At 38.7% G+C, this 22579-nt stretch overlaps 1 protein-coding gene across 1 annotated transcript in view; it reads right to left on the bottom strand.

Moving 5' to 3' along the window:
- MOCOS (molybdenum cofactor sulfurase) overlaps positions 1-22579 on the bottom strand; it is a 224795-nt gene that overhangs the window by 42987 nt on the left and 159229 nt on the right. The window contains exon 6 of the mRNA XM_054192941.1: positions 12633-12832. Within this exon, the coding sequence (XP_054048916.1) occupies positions 12633-12832 (200 nt within the window). The remainder of the gene's footprint in view (positions 1-12632; positions 12833-22579) is intronic.

Raw genomic sequence — 22579 nt, 5'->3', positions numbered from 1 at the left:
AATGAACAGTAATTTCATTCTAGCCTTGTGACCCGATACCCTTCTCCAATAACACAATCACTAATTGTGATATATATTAATCTGTACAGTAGAAAAAGATTATTGATACGTAAAAATGTATGAACAGTAGCAGGATATAGGGAACTGTGGTTCAGGAGAACAAAGATAAGTTAGCCGTAGCTTTAATATTAACTGAACTCCATTATCACCAATGCGATAACACACACAGGTGCCCCGCAGATCTTGGGTTTTCATTGCAAACAATGACACCATGTAAAGAATTAGTAAAAGTAGCACTGCCAATCTATCTGTCCCTTGAATGTATGCTTGACTTTCCCTTGGACATATGCTTTGATTTCTTCTTGTTTAGTTTCACCCTAGAAATATGCTACTTGGGGAGCTAATTTAATCACTCTCTGCAGTGTTACCACACAGCAAAACAAATAGAACATAAAACATCTGTTACAGTTATTTCGATGAAGAAAAGCTTATTTAAATAAAGCACATCTTTAAAATTGCCATAAGGAGCAATAATGGGTATTGAGCTCAGGGATATAAAATACAGAACTCTGCTTGCAGCTCTCTCTGTAACAGCGGCAGCTGACCTTTGGGAGCCAGGAATATGTTCCTCAATGAAGGCACAGAAGCATGAATGGTACTAATGGTAAGTACACAGCTTAATGGACTCAGATTGTCAGTTTTGGTGACTCCCTGGATATGATATTTGGAACTATTGTGCCTCGGTCTTTCAGAGCTTAAAGACTACAATTAAACTGCAATACACATGCAGAAATCTTGCAGTAATTTTACTCAGTCAGTGAGGACATGGTAATTAAGCCATCATGACATTTTGGAGTCCCTTCTGCCCCTCAGAAGCCTTCATCACTTGGCCTTCATGACTTGGCATTCATCACTTTTTCTGAAGCTCTTTGCTGTGGGCCAAGCCCTGTAGGTTGCTTCACACACCAATGCTCTTCACATTTCCAGGCCGTGATCTTCAAGTTTAATAAGCACATGTGAATGAAGCTCATCTAAATCAACTTTTTAAATATTTTTTCCCAGACATAATTTCTATTTTAAACAGAGCTGCCTTCCTCAGTGAGCTTTCCTTTAGTACTGACAGATTGACTACTCCGCTCTGGTGATACCCCACCTGGAGTACTGCATGCAGCTCTGGAGTCGTCAGCACAAGAAGGACACGGACCTGTTGGAATGGGTCCAGCGGAGGGCCACGAAGATGCTCAGAGGGCTGGAGCACCTCTCCTATGAGGACAGGCTGGGAGAGTTGTTCAGCCTGCAGAAGAGAAGGCTCTGGGGAGACTTTCCAGTAGCAGCCTTCCAGTAGCAGCCTTCCAGTACCTAAAGGGGGCCTACAGGAGAGATGGGGAGGGACTCTTTATCAGGGAGTGTAGTGACAGGACAAGGGGTAACGGTTTTAAACTGAAAGAGGGGAGATTTAGACTGGATATTAGGAAGAAATTTTTTACTGTGAGGGCAGTGAGACACTGGCACAGGTTGCCCAGGGAAGTTGTGGATGCCCCATCCCTGGAGGTGTTCAAGGCCAGGCTGGATGGGGCTTTGAGCAGCCTGGTCTAGTGGGAGGTGTCCCTGCCCATGGCAGGGGGGCTGGAACTAGATGATCTTTAAGGTCCCTTCCAACCCGAACCATTCTATGATTCTATGACTAAATGCTCACTTTCAGTTTTGTTTTGTGTGGTTTTTTTTTTTTATATAGTGCTCTATCTGATAAATACTATTACATTTTTTCTTTTTGTATACATAAAAAAATACTGAGTTGGAGAGGGTTTTTCCTTGCTTTTAATGCATCATCCTACAATAGTCCCCTCTTGGGTATCTGGTATTTTAGCTCACTCTCAGCAGCGGGCCAGCTCCGAAAAGAAATGAGGTTCTGGTGTGTTCTGATTTCCCGTTCTCTGTCACACAGCTGCACCGGTGACTTCGCTGCCTGTGCTACGTGACTGACGTCTACTACCCATCCACTTCAGGGCCTCTGTGGCTGTCAGCTGAAACGTGTAAGCTCTCCTCTGGCTCCAGGCTCCATTGAAATAAGTCTGAGAACGATGTTTACTGTAGGTAGGTACATACTAAGTAATAGTAAAGATTTACAAATATCTTACAATTTTTGTGTTATTTCTAATCAACTAAGTCTAAGATTTTCACTGAGAATGATGGATTCCTTAGGAAGCCCTGCTGAAGTCATTCCCAGGCAATCCAATTCTGTAGCTCTTATTCAAGCAAGTACTTCTTATTTGTGCAAGTTATTTTACTGAGTATCAGAAGAATTATTCACATGAATAAAGGAAATTCTTATAATAGATCATGAAGTGTCCGGAAAAACCCAAAATCATATAAGTCAATACTGGCAGGTAGTGTCCTTCGGGAACTGGGATTGGGACTTCTCATTCTACTTTCTGCAATGCCCAAATTTCAGAGCAGTTTGTCTGTCTGATGGATTTGCTCATTACACAAATTTCAATGCACACCACTGATAGCTGGTTATAAAACTGGCTTCATGACACCATTCTCCACATCCACTGGTAAATTAATTCACTGATTCATGGCATGGAATTGGAGAGAAAGTAAGCTAGCTCTTTCTGTCATCCAGCATTTGACTGTGAAATGTTGTTGCTGATGCAAATGCATAGTTAATCTTGTTTAATACAATTTAATAAGAAGTAGGTCAGAAGAAAAAAAAAATATCAGCACTTGTTTCCAAATCATTTAGTAGGGGAAAAAAGCATTTTATCTGAGTTACAGTACACTTAAACTGTTTTAACTGCATGGTTTCTCGCAAAAGAGGCATTTTTCCCATTCCAGGGAAAGAATTTCTACGTGGGCACATTCCCACAGTATTGATGAATCTGATCCTCTCCTCCTTATAGCGTCTTCAGTTGTTGACAATGGTTTAAACTAATTGGAGAGTGGATGTAAATCTCTCTTCATTCTACATGCATTCATCACTCAGTCTGACCAAAAACCCTTTGGTAGAAGGCAGTGAAATATTAGACAGGGATACTGAAATTTACTGAAATTGCCAAACTCAGTGTCATGACAGTGGAAATGCTAGCTTATCAGGATCTTTGCACTCAATGTGATCATTTTCTCTGCTGGTTTCAAAGACAGTCAAATATCAGGTAAGACTGGATGGGAGAGAAGCAGACTGGAAACATCAGCATAATTCAAAATATGTGGGTTGCCGTTCTGCAGGAATTCTGACTTAGAAGATGTCATATACATAACAAACTGCAGGTCTTCCATGCTTAAAGGAGTAACAATAATTTTACATTTCTGCAAATCAGAAGCTAGAAGAAACTTTGGGGATGGGATGGCTATAAGGAAGAAATGAAACAGCGTCTTGATTGTTAATGGATGACCTCACATTTTTTCAACTGCTTTTTTCTTTGCTGTAGTACATGTGGTGAATTAGGGCATAGACTTTTTGGATCGTATATAAACTTAATGAGTCCAAGATCCAGTTATTGGAAACTGAACAGGCTCAAGAGTAGGCTAAACACCTTGGTTTTCTTTGATTTGGCATCTCAATGGCTACAGGTCTCTCCAACCAATGACACTTTCTCTTAGCTTTTTCTTCCCTTTTTTTTTTTTTTAACTGCATTTAGTGACAATGAAAATTTGGTTTGAGAAAATGACATCAGGGAAAGGATGGATTCCAGGAAGAAAAGCAAGGAAAGGAACCCAAGCCCTCTGTGACTTCCTAACTCTGACTTCAACAGAGCATTCCCTTGTGAGTCATGGGAAAAGGGCTGTATCTCTACATCCCATTGTGCATCCCTAGCATTTTGCAGGCTAAAAGTTTTGAGTTAGACTACTACTAGTCAGAGAAGTGGAAGACAGAGGCAAACAACACAGACTACTAAGCTATAACTTGTATCAAGAAGGGATAAAGGGGAATGTAGCAGACTAGTACAAGTGGAAACAATGCTTAGGAATAAAAAGGTGCAGTGCATGATACTGAAAGTCTAGTGACATAGATTTAATTCATGTCCTAGTCAAAACCCTCTCCACCTTTTCGTCTTTCTCTTAAATCGCTTAAATCCTCCTTTGTCTGTATTTATCCCCTGAAAATGGAGATAATAGATCACAAGGATGTTGTACAGTAAAAATCCCATGATGGACTCTGTTGAAATATTACTTTAATTACAGACATACAGGGTCCTATACAGGATTTGTGTATGGGGCAGGAAGATGCAAGGAAGGTAATACAGGAGGTGGAGCCAGACTCTCTCCGTCTTCAGAGGATTCAGATGGTGGATGCTGTACGCATTCAAAGGAAGCTGATCTGCTTTTACCAATATCAAGAAAAAAAGAATCCAGCAGTGACTGTCAAAAGTGCAATCCTTTTGCTGCTACCATGTGTTTTCTTTTCACATTTATCCCCTGTGTAACAAGGTCTGTAGTTTAGAGCCACAGTTTGGCCCTGTTACTAAACAGAAAATATTTAGCCTCCCTCATTCATCTGAGATTCTTTTATCTGAACAACTATGAGCATCTTTCTTTTATCTCCCTTCCTGTTTCCTTAGCAACATGCAAGGACACTCCAGAGCAGCAGTGTCAGGCAGCACCTTTGGTCTACGCTTTCATGAAGCTTTTTAACCTTGACCAGCTCTGAAGAGCAGTTTAATAGCAGGCAATTTCAAGCATACAATCTCACATGCATCTCTGTCCCCCCACAATGAAATATAACAGAAAACAACTCAGCCTGTACTCTGCCACTAATTCCTCAGCAAGAAGAGAGCTTAATTACCTACTAACTAGGTTTGCAGTTATCACACTGAGTCTCTCAAGTACAGCATCTCCTTACACTCGGTCAGTAATCCCCTACCTAGAGAACTCCTTGTTGTAAGGGCTGTCTTAGAGTGCCCAGTGCCATGTAACCAAATGTAAGCAAAGATCCATATTGTAATGGCATTTCTTGCTAGTTTGAAGCAACAAGGTGCAATTTATTGGCAAGCCAGTGTGGTTTGCTGCATTGCTGCTATCTCCCTGCTTACCAGACATCCACAGTGCAATTGGAAACTAATTGGAACGAAGAAAATTAGTGGATGTTCAACAGGAATCTTCACAACAATCTTTTTCTCCTTGTAATCCTGTTTGCATTCTATTGTGGTGGTCCATCTGCCATCCCTGGCTTCCTGAAATCAATGACTAAATCTATAGCTAAAATCAATACTGAGCAATAAGCCCAGCAATTTTTAGGTAGCTACTGGGAAGATGGCCAAAAATCCCATTAGGCATGTTAAGAACACTTTTCTTTCCCTGAGTCATCAAAATTAATATAATGAGTGGATATACTTCTAAAAGCATTAGCGTAACTAACTTGAATCTGTTTGGCCATCTCTGCACAGACGTTCTTAGCTGGAATTAACAAATGTTGGATTTCCATTTTCTCTGGCCCAGATGAAAAAATGCTGCACTTTTCCCCTTGCAAAACTGAATTATTGTTTCACACAAGAGCAAAAAGTACCAGATGGAAAAAACATAAAAGGATTACGGTTTGAAGAACAACAAAGATCTCCTACTTAATAACTTTCTATGAAGATTTATTTCACATAGATTAAATAAAGTAGAAATTATCCCTCAGTGTTGCGTAACAGCAACCCGCTTTCTCCTGTAGGGACACAGTATAAATTTCCAGACAAGTACTGATAGTTGCTACTAGGCTCTGGTCAGTGGTCTGATCAAACTGACCTGGTAACAGCGTCCTGTGCGTGCGAAATGCTGCAGCTCCCTTTTTTCCCCGCTCTTCTAATTCATATGTTGTCATTGCTCTAATTCTGTACCAGTGCAGTGGAGCTAATCTCCCAGTGAAACCAAGGGTACTGTCTAAGACACAAACAGCAATTATTTAAAGAAATCTACCTACTACAGGTATTGCATGCTCCTTTTTATCATATAATGATAAGTAGTGATATGAATATGTATTCAATCAGCTGTGTGTATATACAAATGTATCCGCCACTTGATATCTGAAGATTTGCCAGTATTTAACATATTTCCTCTCCACTCTTGTGAGATTAGAATAAGTGGGGAAGACAGACATTGAATCCTTCAAGGTGACACTGAAAGACTACAGCAGAAGCAGGGGATTTCACCTGGCCACTGCCAGGTCCTGTCTACTGATCTAGGTCCACCTAAGCAATTTATTAAAACATTACTGAAGGAAAAGGACGCTCTTAAAAGAGAACATTGTGAAACTAAAGAAAAGAAAGTGTACTCAGAATATGAAGGTGCTTCCAGAACTGGCCATCACCATTTTATTTACCTTGAGCACCTACTTTTATGTGCATTTCCCGCCCTATCTCACACCACATTGTTTCATCTTACTTCTGTTGCCAGACTTGTCCAAATGCAAACAGACAGAATAACTTCTACCTGCTTATATCGCTCTGTCTTTTCCCTGGTCACACCTCTCCCACACAGCACCATTTCAGACTGCTTGTACAACTCTCCTCTGCCTCTCATGGCTGGAATCTCCTTTTTTTTCTGCCCAAACTGGTGTCTCTTTCTTTGCACAATCCATGTAATAATAGACTCTGCCTACATTGTGGGAAATTTAGCTTAGTCATTAGGAAATATTTCGCAATAGTGAATGTAGGTAAGTGCCAGAACAAACTGCCTCCAGAGGCTGCAGAAAGGTTCAGGTAAAGATGATCCTGTCTTGGCACACAATGATGATGGGTGATCTCTCATAGTCCCTGCAATCATAGAATCACAGAATCATAGAATGTGTTGTATTGGAAGGGACCTTTAAAGGTCATCTAGTCCAACCCCCAATCCTAAAATCTATTTTTCCCCCTCCACATCTTATCAAACCACAGGGATGAATTTGGCTTGGCTGCGAAGTTGCTTACAAGACACTGCACTGCCATACGATGCTTTGGTGCTGAAGGATAAACGGGGTTAAAAAGAAAGCAAAATTTAATTTGCTTTTCTGGAGGAGTTTCATACTGGTTTTGTCCTCTTCTTATACCGCTGCATGTGAACACTGGCAGAAAGAGACTACAAGGGCAGAGAAAGTGCCATGGTGAGATCCCGTGTAGCTGTTCTTACATCTGAGTGATTTGGGCCACACATTCTGATTTAAGACCCTGGTCTTCACTTCAGAATGGTAGAAAATAAATGCAGAAGAGGCAAAACCCCAGCAGTGAGTCACTGAGTCTATCCTTATATTAACTCAGGGGAGGCTGAGATAGAAGGAAGGTGGATGAGACAGTGGGCAAATGCCATAATAAGAGCAGTCATCAAATTGCATTATAGATTTGTGCTGAAGGGACAAACACTGGAAGTTATCTGCTGAGAAATGTTGATAGTTTTTTTTCTTGAGAAATGGATGAAGAAAGATAAGTTCAAAGTCTAGACCTCCCTTCACTCTATCTGGGTTGATGAGAGTGAGCCAGGACATGCTAATGTAGGCTCCTAGACAAAACCGATCACAATCTATCTGAGCAGGGTTCTCAGTCTTGAGAGGCAAAACTCATCCATATGCAACAGTAGAGAAGAGCCTTCCTCCAGCAAACCAAAATGTTTACATTCTCCATCTTTGGCAGCTGATTCCTGTTATAGCAGTTTGTCTATCACACACAAGTGTGAAGTGGCAGGCGAGAAGGATGACTGCTAATGGACTGATGCTTGTTCCCTTCCTGACAGGATCTTTAGGAGGCATGGTGAGCATATATGGATACCAAGGGAGCTTTTGCGGGTGAGACAATCACGGCAAGCTACTTCTGTTTAGCTTCAGGCTCCAGGCAAAGGGAGGAATGTGAAAAAGCAGAGTGGGAAAGAGAGCTGGTAATCCACAACTGAAATGATGGCCATTTTTCAAAAGATAGCTATGATGGTTTGCTCACTTTTCTATGTCCCTGACACATAGGAGAAAAAAATATTGTCTCAGAAGACCAGAGCAAAAAAGAAAAAGTTTGATAAGGGAAGTGCTATTTTTCACTGGGGACAGAAAACACTGAACTGGAAGGTGTGACGGGGTAAGAACTCTCCTGGGCATACAATTCAAGAAATGTTTCAGGTGAAATTCCATCTGCCCATCTCTGCCTCTTGCCCCTTTCCCCTCTTCCAGCTCCCAAACTGACTTTACAAAATGAAATGTGAAAGGATTATAAAAGTACTCTGCAACTATCTATTGAATGTACAAAGAGCATTTCACAGGTCTCGTCTCCTGATCAGAATAAAGAGGAAAACTTAAAATAATATTAGCACAAAAGGTCCCTCATAGCAGAGATGGTGATTTTTTTTTCAGATCTGCAAATAGAAGGGAACATACAACTTTGCACTTTGACCTGATTTGTAAGAAATCCACTTTTTTTGTGTGGATGATTGTTGTTTCAAATCAATGTTTTTCCCTTACAGCTGCTCCGTCTCCTCTTTGGCGTTCAAAACAGGCTGGAACCTCACAGAGTCATATGCAAGCTTTTGATAAAAAGGATGGCAAGGATGCAAACTCAAGCTGAGTCGTTGCTGTCAAACAGTGCTTCAGAGATTGGAAGGATTTGGGGATGTATAAACACTTGACATTCATATATGCTGAAGACTACAGATATTCACTATTAATAAATGAACCAACGCTGCTTCTCTGTGTGAAGAGCCTGCACTATCAGCTCAGCATCCAGCATGTATGAACCCCATTTTTGTGACATCACAAACCCCCTTTAATATCCAGGGCTAATTGCTTCTTTTCCTGGTAGCCTCACAAGGAAGCAGAAGATTGACAGCTTGCTGCATTAGTGTCAACTCTGCTGCTTCCATCCTGCACCACTGACTTAGCAGAGTTCCTTCATCTCTACCCCTGCACCTTCTCACCTTTCAAAACCACCAGCTTGTCATCTGTCCGCACATCATTAATCGCAAAAACTATAATGCTGGAGAATTATCCATTCTAACTAGACAAGTATATATGAAGAAGCTGTTTGGCACAAAGGCCACCTTTATGTCCTGGACCTGTCAAGTACTCATCATAGTTTAACCCCTGTTCATAACCAGGGCTTTTTGGTGCTGCAGTGCAGATAAACACATAACATAAAATGACAGACGTGCTACTGCAGAGGACAGGCAGCTTGCATGAAAAGAATACAGGTATCCTCCCAAGTAATTTCAAGAACAAATTACTACCAATAGTAGTCTACAAGACAGCTATACTGAAGGAAATAATTTTCATAGGAATTATTTGGAGCAGCTCAAAGGATGAATTTTAAAGTAGTTTTAGTGCCCAAAGACAAGGGTTTTACACAGATTTCAAAACCGCAATAGTTTTATCCCTAGACAAAGAAAAATCTGAAGGAAGAAAAAGCTTTTGAGTGACTATTGGTGTTTGGAGCCTGCAAGTCCCTCTTCTTTAATTGTTTTAATTACCATTTAAAGCAAAATAACTAAACCAGTAATTAAACTGTCAATTAAACCAACGATACATATAGTATACAAAGAAAGTTTATTCCAAATATAATACTCTAAAACAGTGATACCCTTCAACAATCACAAAGAAACATTTAAATGAAAAAGCAAAAGCAATTCAACTTCCATAATTACTTCACTCCCACCTTATCACTTTGTAACATCCGAGTGTTCTATATCATATATATTGTGACAGGAGGTTATCAAAAACACTGCCATCCTGAGAGTGCAATCACGGTATGGTTTCATTTGTGTGTCTCACTTTAATGAAATGCCTTCATTTGGTCCTGAGCGCTGCAATGGTTTTACTCAAGGATGAACCTGAGACTCTGGCTATTTCCTGTTGGTGCAATTGACCCCCTGTATGTAATTCATAGCATGTTTGCGGTTAGTGGCACAAGCTTGTTAGCTCTGGTAATTAAACTCAGAAAACAGTGAGAAATAATAGAAGCAGGTAAAACCAGCTTTCCTCCCAAATGCTACACAGATGAAAGACATTTTTTTCCCTGCTTTCATTTTTCAATGTCAGTGTTAAATGTCATGTATTTCACTACATGCCTTTCACATCCTAAATATCTTAGACTTAGTTCAGAGTTCTGAATATCATGTAAATTATGTAAATCTTGAGGCTTAAATGTAAGCTTGGTATCCTCTGAAGACACTGTCTACTTATGAAGTCTTTCTTGCCAATCTCAAATGTTCCAAATAAACTGCTTCAAATCTCATCATAATATTTTTTCTGGAATCAGTTAGTCAGATTGTCCTTTTCAGGCTACCAAATGCTAATGTCCAGCCACACGGTGCCCTCTAATAGGCAACTGGGATAACAATTGCCTGTCAGAAAGACAAATAGAACTGGTTGGATGCTTGGTTATAAGTAATTAATTATAGATGGAATATCATCCATAAAGGAATAGTACATTCTGTCATTTCTGTTTTAATATACTAGCTGAAATACAACCCGAACCATTAACTGGTGTCCACTAGTAGTAGGTATGTCAGACAGAAATGTCATCCAATTTTTCCTTCATTAAAAATTCCCCAAAATGTTTTCTGGGAGCCTTCTGAAACTGTGCTCTCCTAACTCCGCTAGATTGCATTTGAAGGCTGGTCAGTGAATCCACATGAATGTGCAGATCACAGACATGACCAAACTAAAGGACACTATTTCATTTCTAAACCATTAATGAAAGTATTTGATTTAACTTTGATTTGAATAAACCTATCTAATTTTAGACATGCATACAGGTATGAAGATGAGATTATATTGTCAGTTCGATGAAGCTTCTCTCCGTTGCATGTATTTTCTTTGTAATCATAAAGAAGAAGCAAACATTTTTCACCCCCATAACTGCTATGAGATGCCTATGAAAGAATTTCATTCCATAAAGGAGCCAATTATATATATCACATGTATTATAGTTTTGGAAAGAATAGTGCTGTTGCTTGTTAATTTCTAAAAGTCATTAAATTGCACATTATTTTAATTAAACTAAGTAATCTAACAGGCACTGCAGATGTGACTAGTATGCATTTGAAAACTTTATAGTTCTTCATTCTACATAGTCATGCCAGAAATTATGAGAATCTGGTGAATAGCACAATCCAGATGATACAGATCAATAAAGAAGCTTTTTATGAGCATCTGCTGCAGCAAACAGGCACAATGGAGGCATAAGACTATAAAGTAATTTTTTCTTTGAGGGTACAGTTGAGTTTAAAAAAGTGAAACAGGCAAGAGCCATTTTTACTGAGAAATTGTGAAAATCAAAAGTGCAAATAAAGGTTTTAGTTTTAACCAAAGGACTGAAGCAACAGGGTGTTTGTGTAGTGTTTTACCAACCCAGTTGTGTTAATATCTCCAGTCTTTTCTGAACATTGCCACGCATACTCAAGACTGTAGAAATGGCTAATTCACTCCTAAAATGTGGAATTATTTGAAATGAAATGTGGCGAATGTTTGAGACTATTTGGTATCATAGTCTAAAAAGATGTATGGGAAGAAAAACTTCTCCAGCACTATACCTTTGCCCATCCCATGTTCATCAGTGTGGTAAGTGCCTTAAAAAACCTCCATATTGACAGGCTACAAAGTAACTGCTTCCCTTCTGTTCTCCCTTGCGTATTCTCCTAAGCATGTCTCTGCTTCCCCTCATTATCTGGTTCTTCTCTGCAGCAGAGCGTTGAGGAACACCTTTCGCAGCACTCCCGCTCTGTCCCTAATGGTCCAGAATTATCAGCTTCCAAGAGCAACACAGCTCCCGCCGCTACTGCTGGCAGAGGGAGGTAGTCGCTGAGAGAGATGGTGTTAGTTATCGACAGCTTTTAAAAAAAATCAAGGTCATACACTTGAACTTGACTTGTGGGCTTATTCAATGGCCAGCCAATGAAAAACAGAAGAATTAAGCAAAAACTAGAGCACTGTGTTTTTTCTGACTTCTGCTGATGAGCAAGTGAGCTACGCTACCCTACGTTACTCACTGCCTACACGGCGCACACTCATTCCTGATTATGGTCATACAACATTACCTCTCTACTGAAGGTAGAAAAGTTTCATGGTTTTGTCTTAGAGATACTCAGTGCACCTGATGGATAAAGGCTAGCAAAAACTCTTGAGAAAGACAGCATTAAAGATTGTTTGAGCTTGAATCTCACTTCTTACACTGATCATTCAACTTTATTCAATGCTTCCTCGGGAATATTACAGGAATGTAATTATTATAACTGAAGGAAAAGAGAACTCCTTTCATGGGTGACTGGAATATTTTGAGATCTGATTTCACTTGCATGTCAAAGCTCCAAGGCAGTCTCTCATATCAGCTTTTCTAGACTTGCTCTTCAATTCACAGTTTTAAGTACTCTAGAGAAGGAAGTCAACAAGAAACCAAACTGCCTAGTCAATGCATCCTGGTAAAACAGCCCACTTTCAAACTTCCTACGTGTAGAGTATTAAATCTGTAAGGTATTGTCTTTGGCTGTTATGTACTTTGTATTGTGCTAGTACTATTTATTGGATTCTTTTTACTACTTCAAAAATGGTGTGAATTTATTGTGCTGAGCTACGAAGAAACAAAACCAAAACCTCAGAAGGGACCACTATAGACAAATGTTTTCCTTTAGGATAAAGAACACATTGTGAATATGCTTAAAATATAAACATAACACTCAGCTAAGGTAAGAGAAAAACATACCTCTGAAAAGCCGATAACCTCTCCATTTTCATCGAGCACGTTAAAATTAATGATTGGACCCTGGACATCAGGATTGCTGAAATCTGTATCGCTGTAAATACGTACGACGGGAGCCCCATTGGCATATTTTAAGGCAGACAGCACAGTATAGGTGTAGTGAGCTAACGCAAAGGTATGCTGTTTTATTTTCTCCATTCCACCTACAAAAGAAAAGTGCATGTATCTGTTAGATGCCTTATTTTTATGGAAATGTAAAAAAAAAAGGATGATTTTTCAGAAGAGTGTAGCTGAGAGGTAACTAGCAAAAAATTGGTAGTTCTGGGTTCCTTTAAATGAATATACAATTTGCAAAAGTTTTTTCTTCATACAAAAGCTTCAGAAGTACTGTTGAACCAAGGATTTATCTACAATTTATCTACTGTAGAAACGTAAAGGTACACTGAAATGGATTCACACACATTACAACATTGATAGTTCCAGCCTATACATATCACTAAGACGTTCTGGCACAATTAATTTGAATTGCTCCAGATCTGGTTATGGAGATCAGGGGAATGAAGCATCAGTTCTAGCACAGCACAGAAAGCAAATTGCTACGTTTAAGATAAAATAAAAATAATAAAATTCTAAATTAATTACAGAAAACAAGTGTTAGTCTACAAGGAATTTACTTGAATACTGAAGAAATATTCTTCCAAGCCTGCTCCTCTTTTTGCAGAACAAAAAGAAAGAGGATGTTGCGAATGCCTCATTGACTACACACATGCAATCTACTTGCTCCAGAGAAGCTTTGCAGAGAAGTCTTTTTTTTTGCTACACTGAAGAGTTTGGAGAAGAGGACTGCAGAGATTTCCTGACGGATGGACATCTTGGACAGATGGACCGATCTACATCTCTGCTTTCTGAGAGGAGGTTGTGTCTCTCTTAGATGTCCCTATCAAAATAGCTTCTCATTCTTGTGTTCAGAAGGTATGCTATAGGATGACACGCCATGGTCACTGAAAACCTATGAATTTGCATGTTTATGGAAGACAATTAGAAGATAACAATATGATCTCAAAGTACTGTACGAAACACGGGGGGATACTTGAAGGCCAACAACATATTTAAATCCAAACAAATCTCCACTGGAGACAGCTGGAATTTTGGCTAAAAATCCAAAGTGGTTTCTGTTCCGCATACTATGCATTGCACTATGGTGGGCCTACATCATGTGGGAAAAAAAACCCGAAAGAATAATTTCCTCAAAAGCCTCCTGAAGTAGAACAGTATTTTTCTGCCTGGGTTTTAAGACCAGAGTATTTTCTGTAATACTGAGTATCTTATTTGAGGTATATGAGCATTTCTGTAACTAAAGAGATGTCTGACATTTTCTTTTCTTTCTTTGTTTAAACTGCATAACTATGAATCTTATGCTTCTGAGCATACCATTTTTATATCTGAGTATCTGGAAGCTTCTACAGTCTGATACAACCACCCCTGGACAGAAATCTTGTAATCTGCTTGTTGACTTTTGTGCCTTTACCCGTACAAAGATTGTGTCATTTATGATTGTATATAAAAGAAAAAACCAAGATATCTTTCTCCTGACAGAAGAATTACAGCAGCTTCTCTTATTTTGCCTTTCTTCAAGTTTCTATATTATGTGCTATCTCCTTTAGATAAGCTAGGAGAGCAGACTGCAAAAGCATTGAACCTGATTAGATATAAGGTGGAAGTACATTTTTTGGTGCTAAAGAATAATAAAGAGGAATAAGATATTTAATGAGATACTAACACACAAAGCACTTTCAAGGAACTTTGCCAGAAGCTAATCAGTACAATTTCTAGATGTTAGCCACAGTAAACTTGGCAAGCATCTCTAGAACATTTTGGTCTGAAAGACGATTTGAATTTTCAGAGTATTTAAGAATAAAAGATTGCCTAGTCAGAGATTCAGAGATGTCCTAGTCATTGTTTTGTAGAAGTTGAGTCTTGAAATAGAGTAAAAAAAAAAAAAAAAAGAAAAGTTATTTCTCATCATTTGCCAGAAAGAAGCTGTCTTAAGAGAAGTGACTGCCTTGTCAGCTTCTGAGACGTCTGTAATCTCCTGATTCAGAGCTTTTCCAAATTGGCAGGAACCTTTTAATGGAAGATTAAACTACTGCCCTTGTGTCTTGTTGAAGAAATCTCTTATTCAGAAATTTCAGTCTCTCATTCACAGCAATCATCCTGCTATCATTTCTATATTGTCTTCAGCCATTCTCTTTTAAAGTTGCTTAATCACATTTCCTTGTTCATTAGTGAGAAGCTGATGAGCCTCTTAATTATTTATTCTGATAAATCCAAATGCAATAGCCTGCAGTTGCTTTGCTGCCCCGTGATTGGAGAGAGGAAGCTGTGTTGCCAGGGTCCCGTATTTTTAAGTAGCAGAATAGGCCTGATGTCACAGAAAACCCCGGGAAACAAATGACGGCAATCTGAAGTTTGTTCTGACAGAAAAAGAAGTATATTCAGAAAATAGTTTTGATTTATTTCTATTTTGCTAAACAAAATGATCTGTACTATATCCTGCATAAATCCAGTGCTTACCTCATGTCCCTCTCCTGACTAGGGAAAAAAATATGAGGAGGAGAAAATCAAAATCAGAGCAAATCTTTGGTCTCTAACATGATCTAAGGACTTGCGCTATTGCATCTAGTCTCATATTTGGGGTGACAAAAATAAATCTCATTGCTTGACTGAGCCTTTCTAAGGCAAAGGAGAAGATTATCTTCTACATTATGGTTGAATTGGTATTTATTACTTTATTGCATTCCTGCATTTTATCTTCTCTCTATACAGAACTCCGGTTTTATGCCCAGTTCCTTAATTCTGAATACTTGGTGAGTCTTCCCTAGCTGCCTGTTTGGGGATAAAAGAAGTAGCACACCTTAAGCCTTTTGGAAGACTTACAGCCTGGAAAAATCATCAGTACTTCATCTTGAGAAGGTGCTGGGAAGGACTCAAGTGCCCCAACTCCCTCTCAATTTATGGATGTTATTCCTTATCACTGCATTATTTCTATTTGCTCCTAAAAATGATTTTAAAATGAAGAACAATTTATGTGCTCTGTAATTTGGATCAGAATGAATCTGATGTACTCTAAGTTACACCAGTTGAAGTCTATGTAATACCATTCACTGTATTTATGTGTGTAGGAACACATTCAGCACAAAGGATGCTCTCATTAATGACTTCTTCCTATGGTAGAAATGTAAGGACTTCCCTGTCAAAAGGGAAACTCTTGCATTTCTGTTTATTAATATGTCCCTTATTACTTTGTCCCCATGTGTGTGTTTTGACTTTTCATTAAGCCAGACATGATAATTTAATTAATTCATCTTCCCAATAGCACCTCATTTTTCACACTATTTGTTGCCATAATCACTGCCATATATTTTTGCAGTGGCAAAGTTATTGGGCAGAAGAGATTGACAAAGAAAGCTTGTATTTTTGTGTACAAACCTCCTTGGCAAAGTATTCTAGTAAACCTGTGGAGGTGTTGTTAAACCTCACATTGCTGATGTATGTTTGTACCCTACATCCTGACAGATTAGCATGATCTCAGACTTACCATCCCATCTTATGCTTCCATTTGGGTACTGTTACAGAAACTGATACTGCTCCAGCATGGAAAATTCAGAGTACCAGTGCACTGGATAACTCATGGACAAATGTACAAGGTCAGCTTTTTCACAGGAATTGCATGTGTGCATGTGCCTGTCCATAGAGACTGGGGGACAGTTCAGTCATCTGGAAGAGGAGGGTAAGCTACCTCACATTTACAAAAGGGTTGAAACTATGTGCATACAAACTAGGCACAACTGTCACTAGAGTACTGTAAATCCACTGCTTGGCTTGCCTGGTGATAACTTCTTGTATTATGTCTGTATTATTATCTGCTTGTTATATGCAAAATACAGTAATTTTTTTTTTCCAGTGGAATTTTATCTAATCAGAGAAATACGAGATACATAGATGTCCGATAAGTATTCAGTATAGAATGTCTTTGAATCAGTATAGACCTGGTTTTGCATTACGTAAGTGGCAAACATGCAATGGCATACAATCTCCTCTCTGAAACAAGCAGGATTTCAATAGCTCAAATGTTCAAATGTTAGTTCTTCCTGAAAGAACTGTAGACAGATAGGCGCATGTCAACATCTATAGAAGATTTTGAATAAAGAGATTAAGATAAAGCAGAGACTGTAATTGAGCCTCTAGAATGAAATCTCTGGTGCTTAAGGTTTTCAGGCTGTACTCAGAAACCTCTGTGATCTGCATTCAAATACATTTCTTATCTCTCTTATTATGAGAAATTAAATACTGGAGATAAGGAAGAAGAGAGCCATAAATCAAATATACAGTTATTTTTCTAACTTGCTATGAGAAAAACAGAGAAATTGAGGTTTACATGAACAAATTCTCTGTTACTCTAGGAAATCCAAACTCACATATATCTTTGGATAAGAAAAAGATCCATGTGATTCATTATTCTTCAGCATTATCTAACAGAGAGAAAAGAGGCAGAGAAATGATGAGCTGAAATCTCAGCAAACCAATCAGCAGGAAGTGAAATCAAGATGTAGCCACATCCTAATAAATCTCAAACAAGACAGATCACCATGTGGGACCTGTGAGTCAATGTGCTGATGAAGCCATGGAACCTGTAAATCCTGTCAAACATTTGGAGTCCTTCCTTCACTTCCTCCAAGAAGCATACATTAAGATTCATTTCTGAGCTTTTTTTGGTGTTCTTTTATGCGTAGAACTGAACGTCTCTGACTGAAGCCTGTCACCTACTTACTGTTATTCTCCCAAAGAACATCTCTTGAGGATGAATTTGGTAATGTATCTCCTTTGTAAATTTGAGTGCTTTGGCTTAAAACCACATTAAACAATGTATTCCAACCACTGCTATTTTTTGGCAATCCTGCTTCAAACAAAACACTGCAAACACAAAAATGAAATATTCATATGATGATCCAACCCCCTGCCCCCAAAGTGCAACCCTGAGATGTTATGAATACAATACTAGAAGAACAAATAATGAGAAGAAAATGTAATCAACTGTATGAGAAACCTTGATCACTCATCCTCTGGTAGGTAGGGCTCCTACATTCATCAATAAAAATATTAAATATACATGTTCCTGGTGGGCTTTTTTTCCCCTAATTATGAGAACAGCCATCCTAAGTCAGACCAAATCTAGCTACTGCCTGTCTCTCAGAGTGAGGAGTAGCAGATGCCAAGAGGAAAAATATATGAAAGAAATATGTAACTTGTAAGCAGCTCCAATCGATAATTTAAAGATTAAATAAACAGAATATAAATAAAAAAATATATGAAAATGAGCTTACAGGTCGTCTGACAGCAACTAAACATTACTTTTAAAAACAGAACTAAGGGTATAAGAGTCCCTCATGGAACTTAAGCATTAAAATTAATACATTAACACTTGCTTGGAGTCAACAGAAAGGAGCTCTTCTAATTTAATACCATTCCAATATTGGTCATAACCATTAGCAAATATAGTTCATTAAAACTCAACATGAAACACTGCAACTAACTTATCATCAAATTCATAAAGCCATCCATCATCCACACTTGCAGACAACGCATAAAGCACGGACAGATTGCAAACCTGACTCACTGACTCACGTGAACAGTCCAGTCAACTTGATCCATAAAACACATGTAATAAAAATTGATTCAGCGAACACAAAGTGGGGTGGACCGTGACCATTTCTGCAACTGAGCTGACTGCATTTGTGAGCAAGGAGGGAAAAATATGCGTCCCCATGTCATTTGTACTTCCAAAAAAATAATACCTTGCCATGCATAGATTAGAGCAAGCTTCTTTCCAAAGTTAATATGTAACAAAAAGAATTACATAGAAAGGAAATTTTAGTTATGAAACTATGGGGTTTTTTTCTGTTGAAAAGTACATAGTTTTGTTTGAAAGTGCATAATTAATTTGCAACAGTCCATCTCACAAGCTCAGTGCCCAGGTTGAAACTTTAGATGGGCTCTTGCAACTTAATTATGTACTTTCTGTGCGTCCGCAATGGAGAGCCATGTTACATTCTCAACACTACTAAATCCACGCAGAATTCAATGGGTAATAGGGGGACCTTTTACTCTCTCAACACTAATTCTTTGCATAATAGCTTAAATCCTTTTATTCACCTCCTTCTTCCATACCATCTCAATAGTTTAAGACTGTGGGAAGCAACTGCTTAATCCTCTATTCAGAATGTTATACCAAAACTAAACATGAAACACATATTCGGTGTTTATCTTAATGAACAGAAGGCTCTTTGATGCCCCATCTCCCACTTCTTTAGAGAAGTTAATTCAAGCTCTTTTTTCACACAGTGAGGGAAGTTAGAAGTCTTTGTTCTGAATAAAATGAGCAGCACATTCTGAAAGAAGCAGATCCTAATTTTCAAACATCATAATGAGGAATACTTTGCCTTTTTTTTTTTTTTAATTTCTTGGGAGTAGTATAAGAGAGGGAAAGTTCTATGTGCCAGATGGATGACTCACTTTTAGTATAACTGTTTTAATTACAGGTACAATTCAATTTCGGTTAACTGCCTGTTAGACTGAAAACTATCTAATAATTCAAATAAGCCCCAGGTAAGATGATACACTTAATTTACTGTTTGCTATTGTTATGAGATTTCTTTTTTTGAGTGGGGGGAGGGTGCATATGTCTGTCCATCTTTTTTTTTGTCTTCCATAAGCCCAAGCCATTCTCTCAGCAGAGGAAATAATTTCAGGATGACTTTTCAAACCATAAAACTAGCAACATAAAAGATGAATGGGGAGGCTTTCTTAAAAAGGCAGAGTGTTTTGAACACCTCATGGAAGCAGCATTCAAACTGCATCTCTGGAGTGCTGGATGACAAGAGCCCACAGAGGTTTCTGTGAGAACAACAGAATCTTCGTATTTATGAGATACTCACATTTTACCTCTAAAGGCTTTATCTCCCAAGGTTCTTCTCAGTCCAGCAGAACAACTTCTGCTTATGGTTCTGTCATCTTAAGCACTAAATGCAGGAGAAGCTTGTACTATAAAAGCACATGAATTCTCCTGGTAGCTGTTAGAAACCTGAATGTAACATACAGGCCTGTTTTCTGCTTCACTATAAAAGTGGCTCGGTCCTTTGTTTAATGGAGCCTGCTATGCACAATTCCTTGAAGTCAGCATGTGAAAGCTTTACTACTGCTTGTTTCCTGGTTTCAACTCTCGACAGTTAGACTGCTAATATGAGGCAGAGCATAAAACTCTTTCTTTGCCTCAAAGTTACAGTCATGGGGATTTAGAAAATGTAAGATGGGGCAGTAAGTCTTATGTTTGCAAGTAAATAAGAATAGCTCAGCACTGACTTTGCATGAACACTAATTCATTTATTTATTTACCTATTTGAGTCAGCACCAACTTTCTAATCACTTTAACATAGTAGGAGGGAAACCTTTCTCATCTTCTGCTCAGCCAGAGATTATGACACTATCATCAGGTCTGCAGTTAAGTACAATTCTTCCCTCAAATAAATTTTCTGTAAGACCCAGTCACCAGTATTACTTGATGGTCTCATGATTTTGTAATGGCTCTGCAGTTTTGTGCGTTGCTTCTTTTTGGTTTTCTTTTCCCTTGAGGGGAGCTGCAGACCAATGGAGACAAACAACCCGCACCAAAAATAAGCTGAATATAAAGACAAATCCAATTGTGTTTTTCTTAGGAGGAAATCTATCCCTCAGCACCAAGAGAACCCTTTAAAATATTCTGAAAACCCAGCCAGCTTCTTCCTTTTTCTCCCTAAGATGACAGATCCCAATCTAAAGCCTTGCTAGGATATAAATCAGTTCTGTTTCAAAGCTCACCATGCCTGCATTACGTGAAGAATGGGTAACCATGGGCTCAAACCTCACAGTTCAGTAGCCACTGGTTTGACTCTACCTTCTTACAGGTTTTACATTAGTGATCCTTTTAGCATAACATTTCTGGAATCTCTTTGTCGGTGAAACACTTTGGTGCCAAAGGCAGCATATTGATTTTCATTCCAGGTTTTCCCTGCCTGATAATATTGGCTGGACGTCTTCTCTCTTTTTCTCTGACAATCTCTGAACCAGGGCTGTGGCTGCCAGTGTATGAGGTAGTGGCAATGCTCTACATCTGCTCTTGTGCAGCCTTTGTATCCTACTCTTTGTAAGGCTCCACACAAATTGCCCATCATGGCAATACAGGAAATACCACAAGTTCATTTAACTAAACTAAGAAATATGATACAGAAAAAGAAAAGTTTCCAGACAACAAATTCTAAGGCATGATGTTGACTATTCATGGAACAAGGAAAAAATGCAATCAATTTTTCCATTCTGTGTCTGTAACATTTAGGAATATTGCAAGTTGGTAAAATAATCTCTAGCCATTATTGTTAACAGGAAAATATTTTCCTCAGTGAAATTTGGGATTTATTGATATTCATAATTTTCTGCTAGCCTGAAAGGACGCTTTGCCATTTGTTTTGCATTCTCAGACTAGGTCTCTGCGGAGTAATGTTACTATAATAACAGCTGCCATGGAGGGAACAAACAGTGTCATTCACGAAACAGAGGTAATAGAGCCGCTACAATGAATTCTAAAAACTGCTTTGAAATTTGCCTTAATCATAAGGAAGCATGCAGTCAATATTGAAAAGCACTCAGCATTCTTGGACCTCATCTTAAACTGAATTATAGCAGGACTTGTCCCAAGCTTTTTAAACAGGCAAATGTTGTATTAATAAATATCTACATTAACACCACAAGAGAGGCCTTTAGCTAAACATTTTTGGAACCCCTGAATTCTTTAATTTTTTACCGCTGTTTTTATTGACCCTCCCCAAAGGTCACAGCATTAGCTCTGCTTTACATCACTCACGCTTCTTGTGAGGACCAATTGGTAACCTGTTGACACACTTTCGTTCATGTGGCCTTCATGTGGCCTGGATGTGGCAGGCTCAGATCTCTTGTTCATCAGCGAGGTTTGTGAGATAGTGAGATGTGTGAACACGCAGAGCATTTCACAAATAGTGAAAGGAAAAACAGAGCAAAAAATGGCTTACTTTGCCAATGCTTCACACTCTCACCACACGGAGTTCATTCAATAAAAGTGAGATGCCAGTACTTCTTAAAGTACAGCGACTGCTGTGGCACACTCAGCAATAACCTCTGTAAGACAGCACCAGTGTTTTTATAAGCAGAATGTTCTGCAGTGTTGGCTGGCATAAATTAACTTTGGCAGGTTGTCATTACATTGCTCATTCCTATGAGCTTCTGAAATCTACTGCACCTAAAATACCGTGTACTCTCCAAGTCATGGGGGCGATGAGTAATAAGATAGTGTGGTGGATGAAGATCGAACATCTGTAATTTTGTAAGCACAGTATAGGTATTTTAATAAATTGCAAGTTCAATTTGCAGATCTACTAGAAAGAAGACTGGAAGATAAACCTAAGGTAGGAAATATGAATATGATAAAGTAATTTATTCTAGTTTTTACTTCCTTCTAAAGACTGTAGGTAGTGTGCTTCAGAAAGAATTAACCACTCCTGGTATTACATCAGCTTCAATGAGCTGTAACACCATAAATCAGTCAGAATCTGTGCTTCAGATTCAGTTCAGAAGAGCTGAAGCATTTCAAGATATGAGCAATTCTTATATGTACCACTTGCTGTCTCATGCTGTAAATCAGGATCTACAGTAAACTAAAGAACTGCCTCTGAAGAAAGACTTAGACAAGGTTAAAAGAAAACACTGATCCAAGCAAAGCATCGGTGAAGGACGACTGCTACCAACTCAGAGGGAGACACTACGAGGGAAGAGAAGCAAGGCAGCGTGCACTTAGGAAGCCCTGGCCTTTTCCCACTGCAACCCGT

This window comes from Rissa tridactyla, chromosome 2 (assembly GCF_028500815.1).
Source record: "Rissa tridactyla isolate bRisTri1 chromosome 2, bRisTri1.patW.cur.20221130, whole genome shotgun sequence".
In the NCBI taxonomy this organism is placed as follows: domain Eukaryota; kingdom Metazoa; phylum Chordata; class Aves; order Charadriiformes; family Laridae; genus Rissa; species Rissa tridactyla.
The sequence above is the reverse complement of the archived record's forward strand: the minus strand, read 5'-3'. Positions and strand labels throughout refer to the sequence as shown.